The sequence below is a fragment of the Pan troglodytes genome, chromosome 11 (genome assembly GCF_028858775.2).
Source record: "Pan troglodytes isolate AG18354 chromosome 11, NHGRI_mPanTro3-v2.0_pri, whole genome shotgun sequence".
Lineage (NCBI taxonomy): Eukaryota > Metazoa > Chordata > Mammalia > Primates > Hominidae > Pan > Pan troglodytes.
In genome coordinates, this window is record NC_072409.2 from 97,079,869 (window position 1) to 97,105,962 (window position 26,094).

General features: G+C 40.0%; 1 protein-coding gene across 3 annotated transcripts in view; it reads right to left on the reverse strand.

The window, feature by feature from the left end:
- The window catches only part of ADAMTSL1 (ADAMTS like 1), a 1,017,570-nt gene that overhangs the window by 78,235 nt on the left and 913,241 nt on the right, over positions 1 to 26,094 (reverse strand). For all 3 annotated transcript variants that reach the window (XM_016960664.3, XM_016960663.4, XM_003312011.6), the window contains 3 exons: positions 18,618 to 18,746; positions 9,373 to 9,552; positions 5,880 to 6,014 (listed from right to left, as the gene is read on the reverse strand). In XM_016960664.3, the coding sequence (XP_016816153.2) occupies positions 5,880 to 6,014; positions 9,373 to 9,552; positions 18,618 to 18,746 (444 nt within the window). The remainder of the gene's footprint in view (positions 1 to 5,879; positions 6,015 to 9,372; positions 9,553 to 18,617; positions 18,747 to 26,094) is intronic.

The following is a 26,094-nucleotide window of genomic DNA, read 5'->3' on the forward strand; positions in this document are numbered from 1 at the left end:
ATTTTATACTATTGTATATTCACCAATTAAAATAGTAAATGTAAAACTCTTGGTCATATGTAGTCTTGGCAACATTTTGGGGAAATGGGAACTCTCGTACAGTGCTGGTGGGCATATAAAATCGGTACAACTTTGTTGGAGGGCAATTTGACAATATACAACAAAAATCTAAAACATTCAATGCTTTTGACACAACAATTTCACTTCTAGGAATTGATCCTAAGTAAATAGGGGTGCACACAAGGACTTAGAAATAAAAATATTCATCAAAACTATTTTTGATGTAATAGGAAAATATTATAAAGAACCTAAAAGATCAATATTAGAGAATTTGTTGAATAAGATATAGTATGTAGAATAAGATATAAATCTATATATCTTACAGAATAAGACATAAATCTATATATCTTACAGAATAAGATATAAATCTATATATCTTACAGAATAAGATATAAATCTATATATCTTACAGAATAAGATATAAATCTATATATCTTACAGAATAAGATATAAATCTATATATCTTACAGAATAAGATATAAATCTATATATCTTACAGAATAAGATATAAATCTATATATCTTACAGAATAAGATATCTATATATCTTACAGAATAAGATATAAATCTATATATCTTACAGAATAAGATATAAATCTATATATCTTACAGAATAAGATATAAATCTATATATCTTACAGAATAAGATATAAATCTATATATCTTACAGAATAAGATATAAATCTATATATCTTACAGAATAAGATATAAATCTATATATCTTACAGAATAAGATATAAATCTATATATCTTACAGAATAAGATATAAATCTATATATCTTACAGAATAAGATATAAATCTATATATCTTACAGAATAAGATATAAATCTATATATCTTACAGAATAAGATATAAATCTATATATCTTACAGAATAAGATATCTATATATCTTACAGAATAAGATATCTATATATCTTACAGAATAAGATATCTATATATCTTACAGAATAAGATATCTATATGTCTTACAGAATAAGATATCTATATGTCTTACAGAATAAGATATCTATATGTCTTACAGAATAAGATATCTATATGTCTTACAGAATAAGATATCTATATGTCTTACAGAATAAGATATCTATATGTCTTACAGAATAAGATATCTATATGTCTTACAGAATAAGATATCTATATGTCTTACAGAATAAGATATCTATATGTCTTACAGAATAAGATATCTATATGTCTTACAGAATAAGATATCTATATGTCTTACAGAATAAGATATCTATATGTCTTACAGAATAAGATATCTATATGTCTTACAGAATAAGATATCTATATGTCTTACAGAATAAGATATCTATATGTCTTACAGAATAAGATATCTATATGTCTTACAGAATAAGATATCTATATGTCTTACAGAATAAGATATCTATATGTCTTACAGAATAAGATATCTATATGTCTTACAGAATAAGATATCTATATGTCTTACAGAATAAGATATCTATATATCTTACAGAATAAGATATCTATATATCTTACAGAATAAGATATCTATATATCTTACAGAATAAGATATCTATATATCTTACAGAATAAGATACAAATCTATATATCTTACAGAATAAGATACAAATCTATATATCTTACAGAATAAGATACAAATCTATATATCTTACAGAATAAGATACAAATCTATATATCTTACAGAATAAGATATAAATCTATATCTTACAGAATAAGATATAAATCTATATCTTACAGAATAAGATATAAATCTATATCTTACAGAATAAGATATAAATCTATATCTTACAGAATAAGATATAAATCTATATATCTTGTAGAATAAGATATAAATCTATATATCTTGTAGAATAAGATATAAATCTATATATCTTGTAGAATAAGATATAAATCTATATATCTTACAGAATAAGATATAAATCTATATATCTTATAGAATAAGATATAAAATGAAATTGTAGAAGACTATTTAGAGACATGGAAAGCTGTCTGTTACATACCAGTAAGTGAAAAGAGTTACGATCAATATATAGAGTATATTTCATTTTAGGCAAAAGATATGTATAATATGCATATTAATGTCTAGGAAGAAGATATTTGAACGAATTATCTTTGAGTTAGGTAATTATAGATAATTTTCATTGTTTTCCTTCTGCTTCTCTGTCTAATTCATTTTTCTACAATGAAGATGTATTGCTTTTATAATAAAAACTCCAATAAAAGTTATTTTTCAAAAAATATCAATGCTAATGCCCTATAAATGATACTGTGAGAAATATTAGTCTTGGGTCTTAGTGGCCAAAAAAAATATTTAGCAAAAGTCTGCAAAAAGGTTTTGGTGCTGCAGGGAGGCCTGAAATGCTGCTGCTCTATAATTGGAGCCCTGTGGGGTACTGCTTGGGTCTGGACCACCAAAAAGTGATGGCATGACCACCAGCCTTGCCCTCCAGAACAGCAGGCACAGTTTTGGCCTTCCTGCAAAAAGAATAGCTGCAAACAAGGACAGAAAAAAAATTAGCACCTGTTTTGCCTGGGACAATGGGTCCAGTTAGGTTGGGTCCACTTGGCATGGCCGAGCCTCTACTGTGCATTTCTATGTCTAAGCCATATGGTCAAGAGTGTGAGAGCAACAAGCACTTGCTAGTCCCAAGGTTTCATTTTTATAGTTATGGAAAAGTGAGGCCCAGGTGGGCCTGTGCATGTGTTGCTCAGGCAACATTCCTTTTGGAGAGTTGTAGCAGTGGCTTGAGGTGAAATCAATACCAGGGTGTCTGATAACTAAAATAACCAGTTCTGGAATAGTCTCACCTACTGGGGATCTCAACACTCCAGACTTAATGAAGAAGAATGAGCTCTGACACATGGCTTAAAAAACTCCAACTCTCCTTTCTCCCCTTACTGCTGGGAAACATGAAAATCAGGGTCTATGAGTTACTGTTCCTGTGCCACAGAACCATGAAGTTCTGTAAGGCTGTTACAGCCAGCTGACCTCGTACATAGAGGAAACATACAGTGGCTGGCATCTCACCACTCACTGGCTACAACAGGGCTGGTGAATGGCTTTCATCCTGTATATATCAACTACCACCAGGCTTGGTAAGAACATTAAAATGAATTCCAAGGCAGTGCCTGAGCTGAGTGAAAAAGAATGTCATGACTGACTAGGGATGTCTTGGCTGTGGGAGGAGTGATTAACAGTATCTTTGCCATGTATTTCCACCTTGGTCTAGAATATCTGTTATCCTCAAAATAGGGTTTCTTCATTAAATCTCTCCCACTATCGATTATTCCTACAGAATATCAGATTAATTCTTCTCATACATTACTTTTAGTATGTCATTCTCCTATTTAAAAACCCTCGAAAGATTTGTTCCCGTTCCCCAGGTAGTACATCTACTTCCTTCGTTTTATATTCATGGCTTCCACAGTTTGATGTTAATTTCCCAGCAACCCTACACAAAACCTCCTCTCCAGCCTCCCTGGCTTATTTCTCATACCCAGAGCGCACACTGTGGTCTGAAAGGGCCACCTATAGGAGTCAGGGATGGGAGCCTGTCCAGATGGGAGCAACTGGACTAAGACCAGGATGAGGTACTAGCTGGGGAAGTTCAGGATGGATGGAGGGCATTAGGATTGTTGGGGTGAGGGTCTGAGCCAAATCTGAATGGACAAGCTGTGGCTGAGGCTTGTTCGTTTTGATGGCCTAGTTTCTATCCCAGTTTAGCTGCCTGTCATCAGTCTTAAAGCAATGGTGTTTTACAGTTGTTTCTGAACAGACATCTGATACATATCTTGCACATTTTTCATCTTGGGGCTCATGGAATCTTCCTCACCTTGAGTGCCCATTTCTCTTCCTTTCTGCCTATTTGAATCCCACCCATTCTGCAGTGCTCAGCTCCAAAGCATCATAATGAGGCTCTGTCTGTCTCAACCTACTTCTCAGAGTCCTGATACTTGACATCATTTTCTCATTCATCTCCACAATTCCATGTGAGTCTCCTAGTTCTATAGAGCTGGCGTGACACTGACATTCACCATTCAAGTTCATTTGGTCCAGGCAGTTACATTCAGGGACTTTATGAATACTGACTCACTGTCTCATTCAAATGGAGCAGTGTGGATGTGGACTGGGATTTTAAGGTGTCTCTTAACTGCTGGATTTAAATACCAGCCTAAGGTAACAAAGCACCATAAACTAGCAACGGAATGTGGCAACATAAAGTACAATAAATTCTTATTGCCCATGGCTAAAATGAAACAAAATATTATTCCAGAATAAGGGAGAATGAAAGTAAAGCTATCATGAAAAAATATGAACAGGCTAACTTTTCCAGCATGCTAAATGGCACCTGAGTGACCCAAAAGAGTTATTGAACTTGAAAATAAACAATTGCTGCCACCCTGCTTGTGACCAGGCTGTGATGAACAGTTATGAGAGTTTCTCATAGTGATTCTAAAATAAAGAAGTTCACAATGCACATTTCACTGGGAGTCAGTTTACTATTTGTAAGCCAAAGGCAATATGCAATTTGAAGCTTCTATTAATTCTGATCAACAAGATATAGAAAAACTCAGTGCCAAACTTGCATAAATCATGGGCAACAGAATAGGGCTACTTGTTACTTTCCCTGTGTCTTATTTTTACTCAAGTCAAAAATAGAGAAATCAGATTTTTCCATATGCTGATAAGCTATGAAGATTCTTTGCAAGTTTCAGATGAAAATGAAAATTGAAGGTCATCTTTCTGTGCTCTAATCCTAAAGATACCAGGCCCCTGTGGCCATGTTGATAAGTCATCACCAACACGACTGGGAACCCACTGGCCTCCTGTTCCTTGCTAGCTGGTGGGTAAAAGAATACAGAAGCTTTAAACTTTGAGCCACAGGAATAATTCTAGCTGTTATTGTCAACATTTGGGATCACATAGAGTTAGTATGAAGATTTTCCCCACTTTGTAGGCTTTGGCTTTTTGTTTTATTTTAAAGAGGAGTTTTAGATCTTAGGTTCACAGCACAAGAGGAAGGTACAGAAACTTCTCATATATTCCCTGTCCCTGCACATGTATAGGCCTATTTCCCCATCCCCCCACCAGGCCTTTTGAAGGCAGAAGAATTCTTCTCTTCCACCTTGTCCGTCTCCAGAGGTCATGTGTGAAGGTTTTTCCGGCATCTTCATGATTCTGCTGTGGGGGCCCAGGACTTGAATGCCCTCGTACAACTCCTTGCTACCAGAGGGCACTACCCATGTGGGAAATAACTTGGTGAAGGTTTCCAACACTAGATGACAGGGAGGTTGTACTTAGTGAAATTAGTTCCGCACTTGCCTTGAGGAGTCTATCTGGGTTGGCTTTAGGCTATATCTACAGAAAGCTGGTCTAAATAGTATAGTCTTCCTTTTGGAGGGCGCTGATATTTGACTTTCTCCTCGAAAGTTGATTATTGCTCTAGTTTAGGTGGCAGGGGATCATAGAGGAGTACTGGGGAATGGTTAGCAAGAGGAGAGGAGATATAGGAGCTGTTCTTTACTGCTGTAACTTTCTCAAAGTTTCAAGAGTCAATCTGATTGAGAGGATCTGGACTATGGCATCAACCCAAGAGGATTCAGAAAGGAGCCATATTGGAATCTAGACAAGCCACAGAGTCCAGACTAACAACTGCATTCACCTCATATGGAAAGTCAGCCAAGTTTCCACTGGTGAGTCTGGATTCTGTAGGCAATTTAGTGATTTCCTGTTGGCCACCCCCGACTGCTGCCTCCTTCCCACCTGCAAGCAGTCACCCATCCATAAATCCTGTCCGGTCCTGGATTTCTGCCCAATGTTTCCGAGGGTTAGACTCACCAAGGAGAGCAGAATTCCCAGGATCCAGGACCAGCTGTGTTCCCAGAGGAGACGTCAGCACTGAAGGAAGGTTCGGTCCAGTGGCAGCGAGCAAGGCCCTGATGTCTTCCAACTGTGTGGGGACTTGGGGGGGATCTGTGAGAAGGCAGAGGGTGGATCAGGCAGGTTAAAGCACAAGGCTGTGTCAAGGCAAGAGGAAGAGGTGGGTATGCATGTGTGTGCACATGTATGCGTATATGTAAGATAGGCATTACTATTGTTGCCTTTTAACATTATTTTTCCTATAGACGAGTCCCTGTCAAGGTGAGTCTGAATTTCAAACTTAATACAGGTATTTAATGCCTGAAATAATAAGGTCAGTAAGAAGAAGCAGGCATACCAAGTTCAGGGGTTTCTCACTTTAGATCACTGGGTACCTACACTTTTGTAGATAAGTTAAACTATATCATAAAGACACTTTTTTAAAAAAGTGAATTTTAGCATTTACTATGCCAAGTTCTGTGCTAAATACATTTCAGTCCATTTTTCATTTAGCTCTAGTAACAGTCTTTAGAATGAGGCACTCTGTTATTGTCCGCACAGATAAACACCATGGGAATTTCTTATTTAAAAGGACCCTTTTCTATGAAGCAAAAGATGCAGTTGTGAAGTTGGTGAGTTAATTTGCTTTGTGGTTTGGATTTTTATGCCTAAGTAGGACCTAGATAAAGCAGGGAGGAGAATGTTGCTATGTGATGCTTCATCATTCAGAATCTTACAAGGAATCAGTGCTGAAGTCATCAGAGTACCCAGTTAATGCTAAAAGTGACTAAAATGGGAAATATATAGTGGCTTATCATTTCTGCTGGACAAATAAAGAGCCAAGAACCTGCTGAACTTAGTGGTGGGATGATCCCAGATTCTCTTGGAAAAGCAGCAGATCCCTTTTCCCCTCTTCCTGCATCTCCTGAGGAACTGCAATTTACACTCCCAAGGCCAGCTCCCACCTTTTTCTCCAGAGCACTTGTTGGAATGGAAGCAGCAGCACAGGAGTATTGCTCTTGAAATGGATGGTCATTTCAACAGCATTCTGCAACAGCCCTACTACGTGCCTGGCACCTTGTAAGGCACTTGTTAGGGCTGGTGAATTAATAAGTCATGATGGTGCCTGAGTCTACTTGAAAAACATACCTTCAGTCTTTCTGACTGACAAAGACCATTGTATAGAGAAAACAATGATGAACTTGAGATTACATATGTGTGTGTGTGTGTGTACATATATATATACACACACACACACACACACACATATATAATATACTTTAAAAAGAATCCTTTTCATATGGCATAGAGAAAAACATCATGCCTGGGTTCAGAACCCTTAGTTTGAGCCATGGCTCTGTCATTCACTAATTAGGTCATTTAAGTCCTCAGAGCCTTAGTTTTCTCATCTACAAAATGAGGTTCCTTTCTAAGATCTCTTTCTACTCTGGAATACCATGATTTTAGGAATTGATGGTGGCAGTTTACTCAAAGCATCTCTCTTTCTCTCCTCCTCAATACTTCCTCTTGAAACTCATGAAACCTTTGCTTATTTACTAAGAGCAAAAAGGGGAGGGTACTTTCCATCTTCAAAACAATCAGCTCTTTTTGGGCCAATTTTTGGCCCCTCCTAATGTCCTTACAGCTTTGAAAGTAATTTTCCTTTTCAGTGCATGTCCATTTGCTCTTCCCAGGAAAACTGTAAATTCTCCAGGGGTAGAGGCCACCACTTATATTTCTCCTAAAACTTTACCAGTGTCCAGGTGACATGGAACTTACTGTCAGCAACATAAATTGGCAACACTTAATGAATATCTGTCCAATGGACTATATGAATACGTGGATGAAAGTCTGCCTTACTACACTTCAAGTCCTCATAGCACAGGTTAAGTCACGGAACTTGGGGTGAAATCTCAGTTTCATCCACAAAATGCCCCCTTTAAAAATTCAGCTACATTTTTGCAGATTAAATGAGACATTGCTTTGATGTTCATAAAGTACCTACTAAAAGCTAACAAACTTTCCTTAATAAACCAAGAACTGTGATCAAGAAAAGCCTTGAACTTAAGAGTCTTGACAGTGATTTTTTTTCCCCATTAAGTTTGATGAAAATGGGGAAGATGTTTTGCTCTTCGAACACCGTGTTCACTGCTACACTGTATTAGAGTTGGAATGCAGTAAGCACCTGCCTACAGAACATACACACTTCATTGGCAAAGCCACAGTAGCAGCCATACATCTTAGACTTTCATCTGTGTTAGCAGAGACAACAAGGAAGGATTATTAGGGAGAAAAATCTCATTGGTAAGCACCGTAACTCAGTGTGGGGCAATATTCCCTGGTCTCTGGGCTCCAGACTAGCAGCTCAGCTGGATGAAACCCAGCGCAGAACAAATAACATCTTTCTCTGAGCCAGTTTTCTGTGGCTTCTTAAGATGGCTGGAGGTTTATGCAGCCACCAGTGAGATGAAAACCTGTTTGGGCCTCTCTGAAATCTGAGTGGGCAGGGTCTAGAAGGACCTATGTGTTGGTATATCTTCAACTCTCGGTGTGAAAACAGAAGTGTAAAGTTTAAATATTTTTCCCTGAGGAAGTCTGTAATGTATGTTTACGTATGTATGTGTGGCATGAATTATTATTTCTTACATCTTTCCCTTTTTTCCTTAGAATGACAGCTTTCTCTAGGTGAGAAAGAGCATAATTAGAGCATAAGTGCTCTAATAATTGCTCTTTTTTTTGAGAAAGCCAAAAAAAATTTTTTTGTTTTTTTTTTTAACTTTATCTCCCTAGCACCCAGACTCAGTGGGGGAAGAACAGCAGGGTGTCCCTAGTCCAGGGGGCAAAAACGGTTATAGCTTGCAACATGGCTGAGTCCAGAACTGGGCAATAATCAGATGGTGGATGGTGTCCCAGCAATTATTTTTAAGCACCCATTTTATACCAGGAGCCATGCCAGACTCTTTAATCAGGGGTCTTATGTTTATGGGTACATGTGAAGACTTTAAATGGACCGGACCATAAGCTTCCTGGAATTATATGAAAAATATTACATGTATGAATTTTTCTAGAAGGAGGAATCCATAGTTTTTATCTGATTCTCAAAGAAGTCCTTAATGCAGGAAGAGTTAAGGACAATTGTTTTAATTAGGTTATCTCTGTTTGAGATACCTGTTCTGCCCTTGCAATCCTCCTGTCTGGAGTCTCCGCATAGAGACCAGTATCTAAGGCTTAGCAGAGTGAAGTAACTTGCCCAATGCCAGGCAGTTAGTAAATGGAAGAGCCAAGGTTCAAGCTCTCGTTTGGGCTCAAAGTTTGTGTTCTATCGAAAGGCCCTAAATTGGGAAGAAGTGAAGGGATATCAATTTTACCTTTTATGTCCTTAATTGGATTAGGGCACAAAGGAGGTAGAGGGTGGGTTAGATAGTCACTCCCAACAGGGTGCAGCAGAGGCAGCCAGCTTTGAAGTGTTTACCTAGGATCAGCAGCTGGGAGCTCTCAGTCAGCTCTCCATGAAGATTGGCCGCCCTGCAGGAGTACAGGCCCTGATCCGAGGAGGACACGTTTGTGAGCAGCAAGGAGCCTTCGTGCAGATGGTGGGGGGAGCCCAGTTTGCTTTTATTCCTGAACCAAGTGACTTCAGCTTCAGGCACTCCTAGGAAGAAGAAAAAAAAAAAAAAACCCACTCATCAGTCAAACACATTCAGGTGAGCCCAGAGGCATTTATAGCTTCTTGAATCCCCCTTCCCTGGGGCTGCTCTACAGGGACATCTTCTACCAGGCTTTGGCCAGACTAAATAATGCCCAGAGCCTGGTAGGATAAGGATATAGACTTCAGGGTGACCAAAGAATCAGAATAAATGTTGATACAAGATAAACATCTCAGTTGTCTCCAGATCTTTTGCCTTTTAAACTTACAGTGATGAGACAGGAAGAGGGAGGCCAGTACAAAGAGGAGGAAACAGGCAGCTGGCAGGGGGGGCTTGCCAAGGTGGAAGGAGAGTACCCAAATTCTTTGGAGAAAATGTATTTGAAAAACATGAGAACCAAATGTATACGCCAGTGAAAATGAAACTACATGAAATAAACATAATGTTGAGTAAGAGATGCCAGACACAAGAGTACATACTGTATAATTTCCTTTCCGTAAGTAAAAAAAAAAAAACCTGGTAACATTAATCTATGCTGTTAGTAGTCAGTGGAATGAATGGGGAGGGGTTGTGACTGAGAAATGGGACAAGTGGCTTGGCCACTGGCGATGCTCTGTGTCTTGACCTGGGGCTGGTCTGGTGGGGAGTGTTCACTTGGTACCTTTATGATACATGTACTTTTCTGTATAGATATATTTTAATAAAAAGTGCAAAGCTATACAACGTTAAAATATATGTATGAACTAGACAAATGGAAGCTGCTAGATTGTTACTGGAGTTGACACTCTTATGTAGAAAACATGCTTGTATTTTTGGAAGCCTGCATATCTTCTCAGAGCAAGAGAACATGAAATGGTAGTATCAGTAGAACCACAGGAAAAGGACAAAAGGAAAGTGCTCAACTCTTTCCACAATCCAAGTTTATTTTCTGTGAGAGAGATGGGATGGGGAGATCATCTGCTGACCTGGGATGGGCTCTCTCTTTGGAAGCCAGGCTCTGTGCTCTAGGGACCCCATGAATTCCTCAGGAAGTTTCCTTGTGGTTGACATGCTGGAAAACAGGCCCTGAGAGTTTAGGATGAGCCTTCCTAGATGCTGTTTTAGGAGGATCCTATAGGAGGCTGGGATCTGAGTATGTTGAGAGACTGAACATATGTGGCACGGATTCACAGGTCTCTAGGGAGCAGAAAGCACCCTCCCCTACACAACTCAGCCTGCTGACCCAGCTCACACAGTTTATTTATAGAACTCACTGGCATGTATCCAGGGCATGCTTAAAGTGTGAAGTCCTGGCCGGGCGTGATGGCTCATGCCTGTAATCCCAGCACTTTGGGAGGCTGAGGCAGACAGATCACAAGGTCAGAAGTTTGAGACCAGTCTGACCAACATGGTGAAACCCTGTCTCTACTAAAAATACAAAAATTAGCCAGGCATGGTGGTGGGCACCTGTAATCCCAGCTACTCAGGAGGCTGAGGCAGGAGAATCACTTCAACTTGGGAGGCAGAGGTTGCAGTGAGCCGAGATCACCTCACTGCACTCCAGCCTGGGTGACAGAGCAAGACTCTGTCTCAAAAAAAAAAAAAAAAAAAAAAAGGGTCAAGTCCCGGGAAATGGGGTCAAAGCCAAGAATGGCCAAGGAGCCAGACCTTTAGTCTAGTGGTCTAGTGTTTTCCCTGAGCTGGGGCTGGTTTTTGCCTTTGGGGCAAGGGCAGTTTGCCCTTAATGGCTAGCCTTCTGTTGAGAATGCAGAGTGTCTTCAAGGAGTTGCCTGTGTATCTGTTACGTGTCCTTGAAATTGGCTAGAGAAAGAGAGGCAGGGCTACCGAAAGTGGGTGGAGACTTGGATACCACAGCCTTGTCACATCAGAGAGAGGCACACGCTAATCTGGCTCTAACAGTAGGATACTTTATGCTCAAGTGTGTAAGAGGGGCCAGGTTGGCATCATCTCTAAAGATACCTGGAGAAAAGACACAGGTGAGGGGTGGAACAGCTGATTTTTCATTGCAGCACCACTAGGGAGAGCAAGAGCATCATGATGCCTGTCCATGCCAGCTTGGACTTTGGACCCTGAGCTTAGTTTTTTTCCCATTAAAAAAAAAAAAAAAATCCATGGCATTTAGGAGACAGCCTCAGAAGTAAATTGAAGAAATGCACTCTTAGCTATTTTTCTCCTGAAAGAACAAGGAAAAATGAGTTCCTGCAAACCCTTTTCCTTCCCCTTCCTTCCTTCCTTCCTTCCTTCCTTCCTTCCTTCCTTCCTTCCTTCCTTCCTTCCTTCCTTCTTTCCTTCCTTCCTTCCTTTTCTTTCTTATTGAGATGGAGTCTTGCTCTGTCACCTAGGCTGGAGTGCAGTGGCATGATCTCGGCTCACTGCAGCCTCTGCTTCCTGGGTTCCAGCGATTCTCCTGTCTCAGCTTCCCAAGTTAGCTGGAATTACAGGCATGCACCACCACGCCCAGCTAATTTTTGTATTTTTAGTGGAGACAGGGTTTCGCCATGTTGGCCAGGCTGGCGTTGAACTCCTGACCTCAGATGATCCACCTGCCTTGGCCTTCCAAAGTGTTGGGATTACAGGCACGAGCCACCATGCCGGCCCTGCAAACCATTTTCTACCATTATTCATCCTCTTTCCCTCACATCGCTCACATGCAGCACTTACTGCCTGCATCTTCCTTTGAGGAGGGCTGTGGGCAGCAAACACAAAGACTCAGGGGGAGAGAAAATGAGAGTGAGAGTGACAGAGGGGAGGAGGGAGGGTGGAACAGAGGGAGAAGGGAGAGAACCCAGGGATGGAAACAGACCTGGGAGCTATTTCTCACTCCCCCAGGAATGGCTTGCAAGCTTCTTCCATTCCCTTGATGTCTGTCTATCTCATGCCATTCTAAAATTGTGCTTGTTTGAGAAGACAGGACTGGATATAAACCAAAAGGGCTGAATTCCTCTGGTGACAGCAGGGGACTTCATGGGAGAAATGGAAACGTTCAGAATAGCAGGGTGGAGGAAGAAACCTCCAGTTTCTGTAAACCTGGAACCATGGACCTCACAGCAGTCCCAAGGGAAGAGAAATTAAGTGGGAATCATTCTTTAATCTACTGGCAAACCTCTCTCAGATTCATTCAAGCACAGATCTGCATTATGAGTTTGCCGATGTAGGTATTGTTACTGGTGCCACATTTTGAGGACTTCCTGCCTGGAACTGTGGGCCTTAGGTGGAGAATGATATTACGAAGACACCTTGGAGTGACAGCCAGTCCTTCCATAACTGGCTCTGACATTACACATGTAGAATGAGGAAATAGAAAACAATAATTGAGGTGTTATAAAGTTTTTTTTTCTTTTTCTCTCAGGAGATGACAACGATGCTTTAAAAAACTTCACCAGCCCTTGAATGTTCCACAGAGTCCCTTGAAAAGGTAGTGATACACATGCCTAATACTGATGTTCAGAATACCTCAACATCGGAGTGTACTGAGCCATGCAAACGTATCCTGAGTGTGTTAAAGGGAGAAATAACATTGAATATTTGCTATAAGTCAAACATTTTATAAACACAATCACTTATTTTTCACAATGATCCTGTGAAGCAGGACTATTTAATAACTCCATTTTATGAGAAAAAGGGTCTCATAGAGATTAAGAAATCTGCCTAAGGTCACATTTGTTTGGATGCCTGAACGATTACATCACTACATCAGAACAGAGTTTCTGTTCCCCCCAGTTCCCTACCCCACAGCCAATCGGTAACCCACCAGTGCCAGGGTGGGGATTCAAACTGAGATACCTTTAATGCCAACAGTCCCCATCTTAACAAGTGTACACCGCCTGCCATTATACTAGCCTGACTCTTGAGAGAAAATCTGAACTGCTGCTTTACTATTTCTGAACTGTCAAAGGCTTAATTCCTTTCTACTTTCAGAATTAATGTTTCTGCTGTGGTTGTAAAACCAAGGTGTTGTCAGGAGAGAGGTTCCAGAATCCATGTGTTCTGGCTTTTTAGCTCTTTCTTGTTGAGAAGCTTGGTCAGGTTGTGGGAGATGATCTTTTCTAGCCTGCTGTGGTGTGACAGCGAATGCCACAAAAACAAACACCTGGAAATGACAGAAAATATGCTCTACCACAGAACAAAATCCAAAAGCTATGTTGTTGTGGACCAGCTACTTGGATAGGCTCCACATGCTAACCTCCCTGGTATTATTTGTATCTTAAAACAGTGAAGGAAAAGAACCCATGTTTGCATTTTCCCCTGTGGTGTATCTTTTCAACAGCCCCATGCTCTCCCTGCTGCTTGAAAGGATCAGTAAAAGAGCTTAGTCATAATGGGTGGTAACTTGATATGATTACAAGGTCCAGTGCCTTTGATGTCCATGGAGCTGCCAGGTAGGGTGATGCTAAAATATTCTTTTTAAAAAAGTCCCAGACAGGGTATTCTTGTTAACTGGATCCCTTATTACATTTGGAAGGCTGCCCACACCATGGCGGTGTATCAACATCTCAAGGTGGGTTTCCACTCAAAGGTGCACCTTTACATGGGAAATTCTAGAAGCTTCCTAGGAGGTGTGGAGTTAGGGTGGCTTAGGGAAAGAAAAGAGAAAGGATACAGTAACTCAACTGTCAGTCTTGTCAATTATTCTAAAAAACCAAGGCAGTCTGGAAAGAAGGTTTCCAGCCTTCCACGTTTCTCCATACTGACTGTGGCAGACAATGATAGCTGTTCACAAAACCAGTTTCCCTCTTTTTCCTGAGTACCCAGTGAGCCTACCTTCCCCAGCATCCTTTGTAGTTGTGCGTGGCCATGTGACTAAAGGAATGTGAAAAGTCTTAATGTATGCTCCTTCCAGGTGTGGCCCTTAAAAGCCTTCTCAACCATCCCCCATATTCTGTTTTCCCCTCTCCTGGTTGATAGGATAGAGGTAACCCCTACGGAGACCTTGGAAGGCATGTGTTCCAGATGTCAGACCCACCAGCATCCTGTGACCCTGAATGACACTGTGGGGGCAGACCCTCTCCAGATGACCAGGTGTACACTTTGGGCTCTTAGATAAGCAAAAATAAACCTTCTATTGTATTTGAGCCATTATACATTTGGGGGTCTACTTGATACCAGAGTCTAATCTATCCTAATACACCACCCATCACTGACTCTTGAACTATTTCTGCATCCTTAGTCCTGCTGATTTTATCTCCTAAGTAAGTCCTTCAAATACTTCCTTTGCTTTTAGGAGAAAAACCTAAACTGTACCATAATCTGTGAGAACATGTAAGATCTAGCCACTGCCTACCCACACCTCCTCAGCCTCATATGCTACTTTCTTCTCTGCTCTTGATATTATAGCCACACCATCAGCCAGGTTTTACTTCTTTAAATGCAGCATGCTCTTTCTACCTCAGGCCCTTTGCACATTCTGTTCCCATTTACTGAAACACTGCTTCTTCCCCTGATCCTTTATCGCCGACTCAGTTTTCTGACCTCTTCAGAGAACAAATAGAGAACAAGCATGGGAGTGACACAGTGAATTACGTCACTTTTCAAGAAAAAGCCTATCATACGCATTGCCTAATGCTGTTGATGCTTCAGGATTGGGAAGAATGTGAGGCTGCATTTTATAAGCTGAAAGCACATGTATGCAAAAAGTTGTTTAATGAAAAATTGCTAACAATTCAAACATGTGAGTCAGTCTAGGTAAATTACATAATATTCTTAATATAGGCTATTATATAGCCATTAAAATTATGCTTATGACACAGACAAATGTTTATTACTGAGAGGAAATAAAGCAGGATAAAAGGGAATCATTAAGGAAATTAATAAAATGTCAGCTGTGGTTGAGTTTGGAGAGAACGACTTTGAACAAGCTGTTTTCTTTCCTTTTTGGCCTCTTAAATTTTTCTGTGTTTTCTAAAATTTCTTTAATACTCTAATATTTTATAATAAGAAAACAACCGTATCTACATATTGCGTTGTATTATCATTACGTATTTCATAACTTTTCTCCTTCCCAGACTGTGAGCTTCCTGAAAATTGTATCTTGTTTATCTGTGGCTCCTTGGATTAGGAGAAATTTGATCTAACCTGGAGTAAATACTCCATAAAAAACTGCTAAATGAATAACATGAATGAATATGACATAAAATACTGCTTTAAGCAGGCCCTTATGGAGTCCCACTTCCCTGTCTATTACGAGAATCTGGGTTGCAAATTCTCAAGCTAGAGTATTACCTACTGACAGTGTTATTGGTGCTTAGAGAAGCCCACCTAACCAATCAGGAGGTCACTAAGCTGCCTGACTAGGAATGGGATAGAGGTGACCAAGAGTAAGGAAAGAGCCTTAAGAGCCGCTTATAGCAGCAAAGTAAAAGTAATCCTCTGCCATTTGGCATTTAGCATTATAGCTGTCAGTGTTTTAACTGGAGACTAAGCTCACAGATGATTTCCTTGTCCAGCAAATTCACTGTGTAATTATAAGCAGGCTCTTTCCCACCTACTTTGAATGAGTATCTTGTTTAACAAGAGGACTAAGGACAAATATACAAATAATTATTTTAGTTAATCAGCATTAATACAGATGGTTTTATGGATAAAAACAAAAATAAAGACTGCAATGTCATAGCCAGGGAAAACTAGGTATATCAGGTTCTCACTATAAGGTTATCAAGTGAGCCTCTGGATGAAGTCCCAGAGAGAGGGCCCTAGGCGGCACGAAAGAGTGGCCAAAGCTCGTTTTAATGTCTTAGGCTCCCCAACGTAAATACTTCCTCAACCAGATTCTGGTTCTCTCAATCTCCTTTAAATGCCCATTTCCTTGTTTTGCTGCACTTTCCTCCCCTATTTTTTTTTTTTTTTTTTTTTTTTGAGACAGAGTCTTGCTCTATTGCCCAGGCTGCAGTGCAGTGGTTCGATCTCGGCTCACTGCAATCTCTGCTTCCTAGGTTCAAGTGACTCTCATGTCTCAGCCTCCTGAGTAGCTGTGATTACAGGCACTTGCCACCATGCCTGGCTAATTTTTGTAATTTTAGTAGAGATAGGGTTTCACCATGTTGGCCAGGCTGGTCTCAAACTCCTGACCTCAGGTGATCCACCCACCTTGGCCCCCCAAAGTGCTGTGATTACAGGTGTGAGTCCCCATGCCCGGCCCCTCCCCTATTCTTTTACTCCTACCAGTTCCACCTCTCAAGAAGATACACAACATGGTCCATCATATCACCAGTGTTTCATCGCCAAAGCATGTGTCCATAGTGATCAGGTGTGTGTTGAGGGGTGATGGTTCTGCAGAAAGGGCTCTACTGGCACCACCATTAATCCCTGCACAGAGGGGTAGCTCATTCATGCCAATCCCTGTCAGGGGTTTTGTCTTACTCCCTATCTAGGAGTACAGGGGCTGAAGGGACTTGGTTCTAGATTTCACTGATGAGGCTGGAAGGGAAGCATCACAAAGGCCATGAGAAGCTTTACAAAGGCAAAGCTAATGCACACTTACAAAGATATATTTATATTTCAGATGTCCTAATTTTTTTTTTTGAGATAGGGTCTCGCTCTGTCACCCAGGCTGGAGTGCTGTGGCATGCCCATGGCTCACTGCAGCCTTGACCTCTGGGCTCAAACGATCCTCCCATCTCAGCCTCCCTCAGCTGAGACTACAGGCATGCGCCACCACACATGGCTAATTTTTGTATTTTTTTGTAGAGACAAGGTTTTGCCATGTTGCCTAGGCTGGTCTTCAACTCCAGGGCTCAAGTAATCTGCCCACCTCAGCTTCCCAAAGTGCTGAGATTACAGGCGTGAGCCACCAGGTCTGGCCATATTTCAGATATCCTAAAGCTATCAGAATATTTCAGAGAAAATCAGACTTGGCTGTTATTTGGAAACAGTAAGCCCTAGGTTAAGATATTCCTCCTACTTACTCTAAAATGGGTTTTCATGTCTTATAAGTAACAAATTGAGGTAAACCTTCATATGATGAAGATCTAAGATGAAGAAACCACCAAAGCATGGGGTGCCACTGCCTATCTACTCTGCAGACAGGGTATGATCGGGGAACCTGGGTTTGGTGTGGCCATGCCACTGTGGGGTATATCTGATGAGGACAGCAATCAGAAGACTAGTTGCCCAATGGCACAAGAACCATTCATTTCTTCATCCCATTGTGGCAGTGAAATCCCTAGGGTACACATGACAAATGAATGGTCTACATGAAGGGAAAAATAGTAGCTGGGCCTCATTCTACTATATGTAGGTGTTTTCTGTCTTTTAATTGAAGGTAAATATTTTTATACAGAGCATATTACCACCCCCTCTTGTCTACTACTCCTTGCTTCACTGTGCCTTCCTGGTCCCTGTTGACCTCTGAGTTTGCAAGGCCCACCTGAGGGCAATGCCTGTATCAGAACTCCACTGGCTATCTTCTCTAATAACTCCTGCCCACTTCTGATTCGAGCAAGCTCCACGCTGCTGTTGGTCTTACCTCTTGCCATCTTTCTCATGTCCATCCAGTCCTTACCTTCCCATCCTCATTGCCCTGAGTTCAGGCCTCCATGACTTCTCCTCTAAACTACAGTGATGGGTCTTACTTGGCCTTTCTGTCCTAGTATTTCCCTTCTTCAATCCATTTTCTTCAATGCTGGTGGCTTTGTCTTTTGGAAGCATGGCTCTTTAATGTCACTTCCCACCTGCATTTCTGCACTCTGGGCTCCACCCAGACTAAAGCTCACACAGTTCTCTCTACAGCCTAGAGGATTTTCTACTTCCATGAATTTATCACTCTCCTTTGTCCACTTGGAACTCCTTGCCCCTATCTTTGCATGTTCACATTCTATCTGTATGGAAGGCTAAGATTAAAGAAAAACATACACATAAAAAGATCAATTTTACCTATCTGTCCCAGTCAGAATTAATCTTTCTTCCTCTAAATTTCTGTAGCACTTTCTACTTTCAGAGCGACTGAGGTTCATGCTTTGGCTTTCCTACTAGCACTATATCCCTGAGAGTAGAATTTGTGTCTAATTTGTCTTTGTATCCCCAACCTAGCACAGGGCTCCATTAACGTGTGAACAAATGAACATGAATTTCTCACCTGCAACCTGGCAGTTAATTGTCACATTCACTCCCTGCACTGTTTTGATGGTGCTTCCTATATCGACTGTGACTGCAGGCTTCTCCGTGTTGATCACTGTCATTCGTGACGTTTTCACTAGTGGCTTTCCTGAAGATAAGAAAGAATATGAGATGTTACTTGGTGGTCACTGTGGAAATTGGGGCACTCCTTTGAAATATGGGCTAACCACCAATGCATGGCTGGTCTACCCAGACTTTTGCCACTAACTATGTTTTCTCTTGAAAAATTGCAAGCGCACAGTATAAAAGCATCTACCTACCTACCTACTGCAGTGTTGTCAGTAAAAGACCAAGGGTTGAAGAGTTTGAAGACAGAGCATGTTATACAAATTGAGATGATTTATGCATTCTAATCATTAAATTAACAAATAACCCTCGACATCATGTTTTACAGGGACCTTTTTTAAAATTAAATTTTTTCACTTTAAGGTAATTGTAGACTCACATGCAGTTATAAGAAATAATAGAGAGTGCTGGGTGCAGTGGCTCATGCCTGTAGTCCCAGCACTTTGGGAGGCTGAGGTGGGTCGATCACTTGAGGCCAGGAGTTTGAGACTAGCCTGGCCAACATGGTGAAATCCCGTCTCTACTAAAAATACAAAAATTAACCGGGTGTGGTGGCATGCACCTGTAATCCCAGCTACTTAGGAGGCTGAGGGATGAGAATCACTTGAACCTGGGATGTGGAAGGTGCAATGAGCCGAGATCACACCACTGCACTCCAGGGCGAGACTCTGTCTCAAAAAAGAAATGATACAGAAAGAGAAATACTGCATTATCTCACTTATATGTAGAATCTAAAGAAGTTGATCTTATAGAAGTAGAGAGTAGCATAGTGGTTAACAGAGACTGGGGAAGGGAGCGGGGAGAGGAAGATAGCGAGAGATTGGTCAAGAGGCACAAAGTTATAGTTACATAGGAGGAATAAGTTCTGGTATTATATTGCACAGTAGGGTGACTATGTGTATATTTCAAAATATCTAGGAGAAAGGATTTTGAATGTCCTGACCACAAAGAAATGATAAATGTAAGAAGTGATGGATACACTAAATACCCTAATTTGATTTTTATACAATGTATACATGTATCCAAAAAAATCACACTGTTCCCCATAAATATGTACAATTATTATGTGTCAATGAAAAAATTTTGAAAAGCATGATCCATAAAAAGAAAAGTTTGTCTTTCTGGCCTGGCTTATTTCACTTAACATAATAACCTCCGGGTTTATCCATGTTGCTGCAAATAACAGGATTTCTTTTTTTTTTTCTCTCTCTTTTTTTTTTTTTTTTTGAGACAGGGTTGGTCTTGCTTTGGCATCCAGGCTGGAGGGCAGTGGTGTGATGTTGGCTCACTGCAGCCTCTGCCTCCCAAGCTCAAGTGATCCTTCCACCTAAGCCTCCTGGGTAGCTGAAACTACAGGTGTATACCATCACACCTGGATAGAATTTTTTTTTGTGTATTTTTTGTATTTTTTTGTAGATACAGGGTTTCCCAGTGTTGCCCAGGCTAGTTTCAAACTCCTGGCTGGGCTCAAGTGATCCACCCACCTCAGCCTCTCAAAGGGCTGGGATTACAGGCATGAGCTACCACGCCTGGCCTCATTCTTTTTCTTTTTTTTTTTTAATGGTGGAAAAGTATTCCACTGTACATATATACCATATTTTCTTTATCCATTCATCTGTTGATGGACACTTGGATTGATTCTATATCTTGGATATTGTGAATAGTGCTGCAGTAAATATTGGAGTGCAGATATCTCTTTGATTACTGTTTTCATTTCCTTTGCATATATACCCAGGAGTAGGACTGCTGGATCATATGGTAGTTCTAGTTTTAATTTTTTGAGGAACATCTAAGCTGTTTTCCATAATGGCTATACTAATTTACATTCCCATTAACAATGTATAAGAATTCTCTCTTCTCCACATCTGCGCCAGTATTTGCTATTTTTTGTCTTTTTGATAGTACCCATTCTAATAGAGGTAAGGTGATATCACATTTTGGTTTTGGTTTACATTTCTCTGAAGATTAGTGATGTTGAGCATTTTTTCATATGCCTGTTGGCCATTTGTATGTATTCTTTTGAGAAACGTCTATTCAGGTCTTTTGCCCTTATTAATTAACTAATTAAGTTAGGGGCACATATGCAGGGTTGTTACATAGGTAACCTTGTGTCATGGGGGTTTGTTGTACAGATTATTTCATCAGCCAGGTATTAAACCTAGTACTCGATAGTTATTTTTCCTGATCCTCTCCCTCCTCCTGCCCTCCACCAGGCCCTAGCATCTGTTGTTTCCCTCTGTGTCCATGTGTTCTCATCATTTAGCTCCCAGTTATAGGTGAGAACATGCAGTATTTGGTTTTCTGTTCTTGCGTTAGTTTGCTAAGGGTAATGGCCTCCAGCTCCATCCATGTTCCTACAAAGAATTTGATCCTGTTCTTTTTTATCTTTTGTCCATTTTTGAAAATTATTTTTTGTTGTTGTTGAGTTGTCGGAGTTCCTTACGTATTCTGAATATTAATCCCTTGCCAGATAAAGAGTTTGCAAATATTTTATCTCATTCTGTACATTGTCTTTTTATTCTGTTGTTTCCTTTGCTGTGCAGAAGCTTTTCAGTTTGATGTAACCAACAAGGACACAATAACAAAAAGGAAGCTACAGGCTAAGATCCCTGAAGAACATGTATATAAAAATCCTTAACAATATACTAGCAAACCAAATTCAACAGCACATTAAAAAGATTGTTCACCATGAAGAAGTTTCATCCTACAGACACAAGGATGGTTCAACACATGCAGATCAACAAATGTGATATATCACATGAACAGAATGAAGGACAAAAACTATATGCTCAACATCACTAATCTTCAGGGAAATCCAAACCAAAACCACAATGAGGTATCATCTCACCCCAGTTAGAATGGCTATTATAAGAAAGACAATAGATGTAGAAAAAGCTTTTGACAAAATTCAACATCCATTCACGACAAAAACTCATAACAAATTAGGTTGAGAAGGCTTCAGGAATATAAAGGCCATATATGACAAATCCACAGCTAACATAATACTGAATGGGGAATAACTGAAATTTTTTCCTCTTAGATCTGGAACCAGACAAGAATATCCATGTTCACCACTTTTCTTCAACATAGTACTGCAAGTCTTAGCCAAACCAATTAGTTAAGAGAACCATAAAAAGGGCATTCAAATTGGAAAGGAAAAAGTTAAACTGTCCTTGTTTGCTGATGGCATGATCTCATATACAGAAAACCCTACAACTTTACTAAAAAATTGTTAGAACAAACAAATTCAGTAAAGTTGCAGGATTTAAAATCAACAAACAAAAATCTGTAGTGTTTTTATATAATAATAGTAAACTACCTGAAAATAATCAAGGAAACAATCCCATTTACAATAGCTACAAAAAACCCCTTAGGAACAAATTTAACCAAGGAGGTGAAATATGTCTACACTGAAAAGTATAAAACATTGATGAAAGAAATTGAAAAGGACACAAATAAATGTAAAGATATCCCATGCTCATGGATTGGAAGGATTAATATTGTTCAAATGTCCATACTGTACAAAGCAATTTACAGATTCAGTGCAATCCCTGTGAAAATACAAATGACACTCTTTACAAAAATAGAAAGAACAATCTTAAAATTTGTCTGTAACCATAAAATACCCCAAATAGCCAAAGAAACCTTGAGTGAAAAGTACAAAGTTGGGGGCCGGGTGTGGTGGCTCATGCCTGTAATCCCAGCACTTTGGGAGGCTGAGGCGGCGGGTCATGTGGTCAAGAGACTGAGACCATTGTGGCCAACATGGTGAAACCCCATCTCTACTAAAAATAGAAAAATTAGCTGGGCATGGTGGCACAGCCTGTACTCCCAGCTACTTGGGAAGCTGAGGCAGGACAATCACTTGAACCCAAGAGGCAGAGTTTGCAGTAAGCTGAGATTGTGCCACTGCACTCCAGCCTGGTGACAGAGACTCCATCTCAAAAAAAAAAAAAAAAAAAAAAGTACATAGCTGGAAGCATCACACCACCTAATTTTAAAATATACTATAATGCTACAGTAACCCAAACAGCATGGTATTGCCATAAAAATAGACACATAAACCCATGGAACAGAATAGAGAACTCCGAAATGAAACCACATACTTACAGCCAACTCGTTTTCAACAAAAGTGCCAAGAACACAGAACAGAGAAAGGACAGTCTCCTCAATAAACGGTGCTGGGAAAACTGAAGCTAGACTCCTAGTTCTTACTACATAAAAATTAAAAATGGATCAAAGATTTAAACGTAAGACCCAAAATGATAAAACTACTAGGAAAAAACATAGAGGAAACACTTCATGACATTAGTCTGGGCAGCAGTTTTTTAGATAAGATCCCAAAAACATAGGCAACAAAAGCAAAAACAGGATTATGCTTTTGATAGCAAGTTTAATAACTATTTACTTAGATCTAGGTCCTGATGATTTTTCCTATTTTTTTCTAAATGTTTTATAGTTTTACATTTTACCTTTAAGTCTGTGATATATTTTGAGTTAATTTTTAAGATGTGAGAGGTCACATTTAGATAAGAGGTCAAAGCCCATTTATTTTTTGACTATGGATGTCTAATTGCTCTCTCACCACTTATTGGTTATATTTCCTACATTGAATTGCTTTTGCACTTTTGTCAAAATTAGTTGGGCACAGTTGTGTAGATCTGTTTCTGAGTTCTCTATTCTGTTCCACTGATCTATGTGTCTGTCCCTCTACCAATATCACACAATATTATTTATTGTACCTATATAACTAATTCTGAAATTAGGTTGGCTGATTTCTCCTGCCTCTTTGCTATTCTAGTTCCTTTGCTTTTTCATATACATTTTAGAATAATCTTCTCTACATGTATAAAATATTAGTAAGATTATGACAGGAATTAGATTAAACATGTATATTAGGAAAGAAATGATATCTTGACTTTGTTGTGTTTTCCAATCCATGATAAATATGTCTATTTATCTTGTTTAAGTTAGATCTTCTTTAATTTCTTTCATCAGAGTTTTGTTGTTTCTGAGATACAAGTCCTGTTATATTTTGTTACATTAACCTAATTATTTTGGTTTTCTTTTGATTGTCTATAAAGACAATCATTTCATCTGCAAATAGGGACAAGTTGTATTTCTTTGTTTCCAGTCTCTATGCCTTTTATTTCCTTTTCTTCCATTACTGCACTGGGTAGAAGTTCTAGCACTACAATGAATAAGGGTGGTGAAGGTGGGTTTTTTCATGATGTCTAGGTTTCGATTGAAGCCTGTATATTTTTTTAGTTATGAGACTCTGGATCTTATGTAAACCTTCTGTTTTAGCTGCTTTCTATAAAACCACTCAGGCATGGGAGCAGGGAGATGCCTCCTTGTTACTACCCAGTGCAGGTTAAGTCCAAGTTCTCCACTTGGCCTCTTTTGTTACCCAAGTGTGGGACTCCTCATTACTGCTGGGCAGGAGTGGGAGTTCTGGATCCCCACATAGTCCCCACTACACAGCTGTGGGAGGAGCCTCCTCACCTTGGGCAGGTGGTACAAGTCCTCACTCTCCAGGAGACCTCCTCTACACCACCCCAGTGGGGAGGGGAAGGTGGGCACTGCAGGTTGAAGGTGGAACTCCAGGCTCCCCATGTGGTCTCCACATTACACTCTGGTAGGTGTAATGAACGAGGACTGAAAATCTCTGATACTCCCCTCCATGAGGGTTAGGGGGCACCTCATTTGAGGCTGGCTGGTGGGGAATCTAGGCTCCCTGCTCAGCCTTTGCTGGTGTAGGTAGTGGTGGACACACTGTTTTCGGTGGCATTTGGCTAGCATAGAGTAGAATTTTCTAAAGGTTTTCTGTCTTGCTATGCTTCCCCTTTCCTAGTCCTCTTGTTAGAGAGAGAAGGTTTCTAGCTGGTGTTTTTTTTTTTTTTTTTTTGGTACTCATTGGTGTTTACCAGTAGCCAGCTTCTTGAACTCCAAGTTTGTGATTTATGAGGCAAAAAGAAAACCCAACAAATTTACAGTTTGATTTCGAAGGTCTTTGGTCAGTTGGCTTTCTTCCCTTTACTTTTTAGTCTCCTTATGTGTGTTTTATATATAATGTACAGGGCCTTTAGTGGTACTTAGCAGTAAGAATAGGGAAAAGTGTAACTATGCCATCTTTCCAGAAGTCAAAGTCCTGTGTACATTGTGTTTTAATAGGCCTTTATCAGCTGGGAATAAAATACAGAACTTCATGCACATGACTACAAAATACAATGAAAAGACTCATTCATTGAACACCTTGGGGAAGTAGGGTCCACATGAGATCATATTCATATAACCCAAGCTTAACCTTCTGTAAGTTAAGTGGATTTAATTTTGTTTTAACCATGTTACAGGCAGGATATTCTATAGTGATATTCACTCTTCTCTGCTTTCATTAAATGTGAAGAAAACCTTAATTCAGAAATGCCCTTTGGAGTCTTATACTTGCTTTTTATATTTTTTGTTTTCTCCCACATCTATTTATCCTGTATTCCTGTTTGCACCGCCCCACAGCCTCATAATAGAAGCTATCCCTCTTTCTTCTTTGCCATTTTATTTGCCTTCTAGGCATAGGTAATTAAGCTCATCAGAACTGTGTTCAAGGGCAGAAACTTGAATAATGTTCTGAGAAGCTCACCTTGGAATGCATGCATAGGCTCTATTTTGACTGTTCAGGGGCCTTTTTCCTTATACAACTTATATTCCATACATTTGAGATTATGTATCATCTGATGAGTGATTTAGTACTATAATGATTGTTGAGCATAGTAAATGTATGGCCACAATGGGAGGAAGCAGTTGGAATGATACTGAATTAGCACTGGTATACATGACCTCACCTCCCTACTCAGAGTTAGAGCTACCCAGCTCTGACTCCAAATCTACCCCTACATCTCACCAGCATCTCTGTTGCTATGATCGAATGCTACCATAATCTCTGGCTGGACTACTATACAGACTAACTGGTCTTCTGACTTTCACTCTTCCCTCACTACAGTTTTATGGCAGCCAGCGTGATCTTGCTAAAACATGAATCAAACCATACAACTTTTCTGCTTAAACTTTCCAGTCCCTTTTCAGTACAATTAAAACAAAACTTCAAGCTCTTTTTCTTTTCTTTTTTTGTTTTTGAGATGGAGTTTTGCTCTTGTTGCCCAGGCTGGAGTGCAATGGGGGGGTCTCAGCTCACTGCAACCTCTGCCTCCTGGGTTCAAGTAATTCTCCTGCCTCAGTCTCCCGAGTAGCTGAGATTACAGGCATGCACCACCACACACAGCTAATTTTGTATTTTTAATAGAAACGGAGTTTCACCATATTGGTCAGGCTGGTCTCGAACTCCTGACCTCAGGTGATCCACCTGCTTTGGCCTC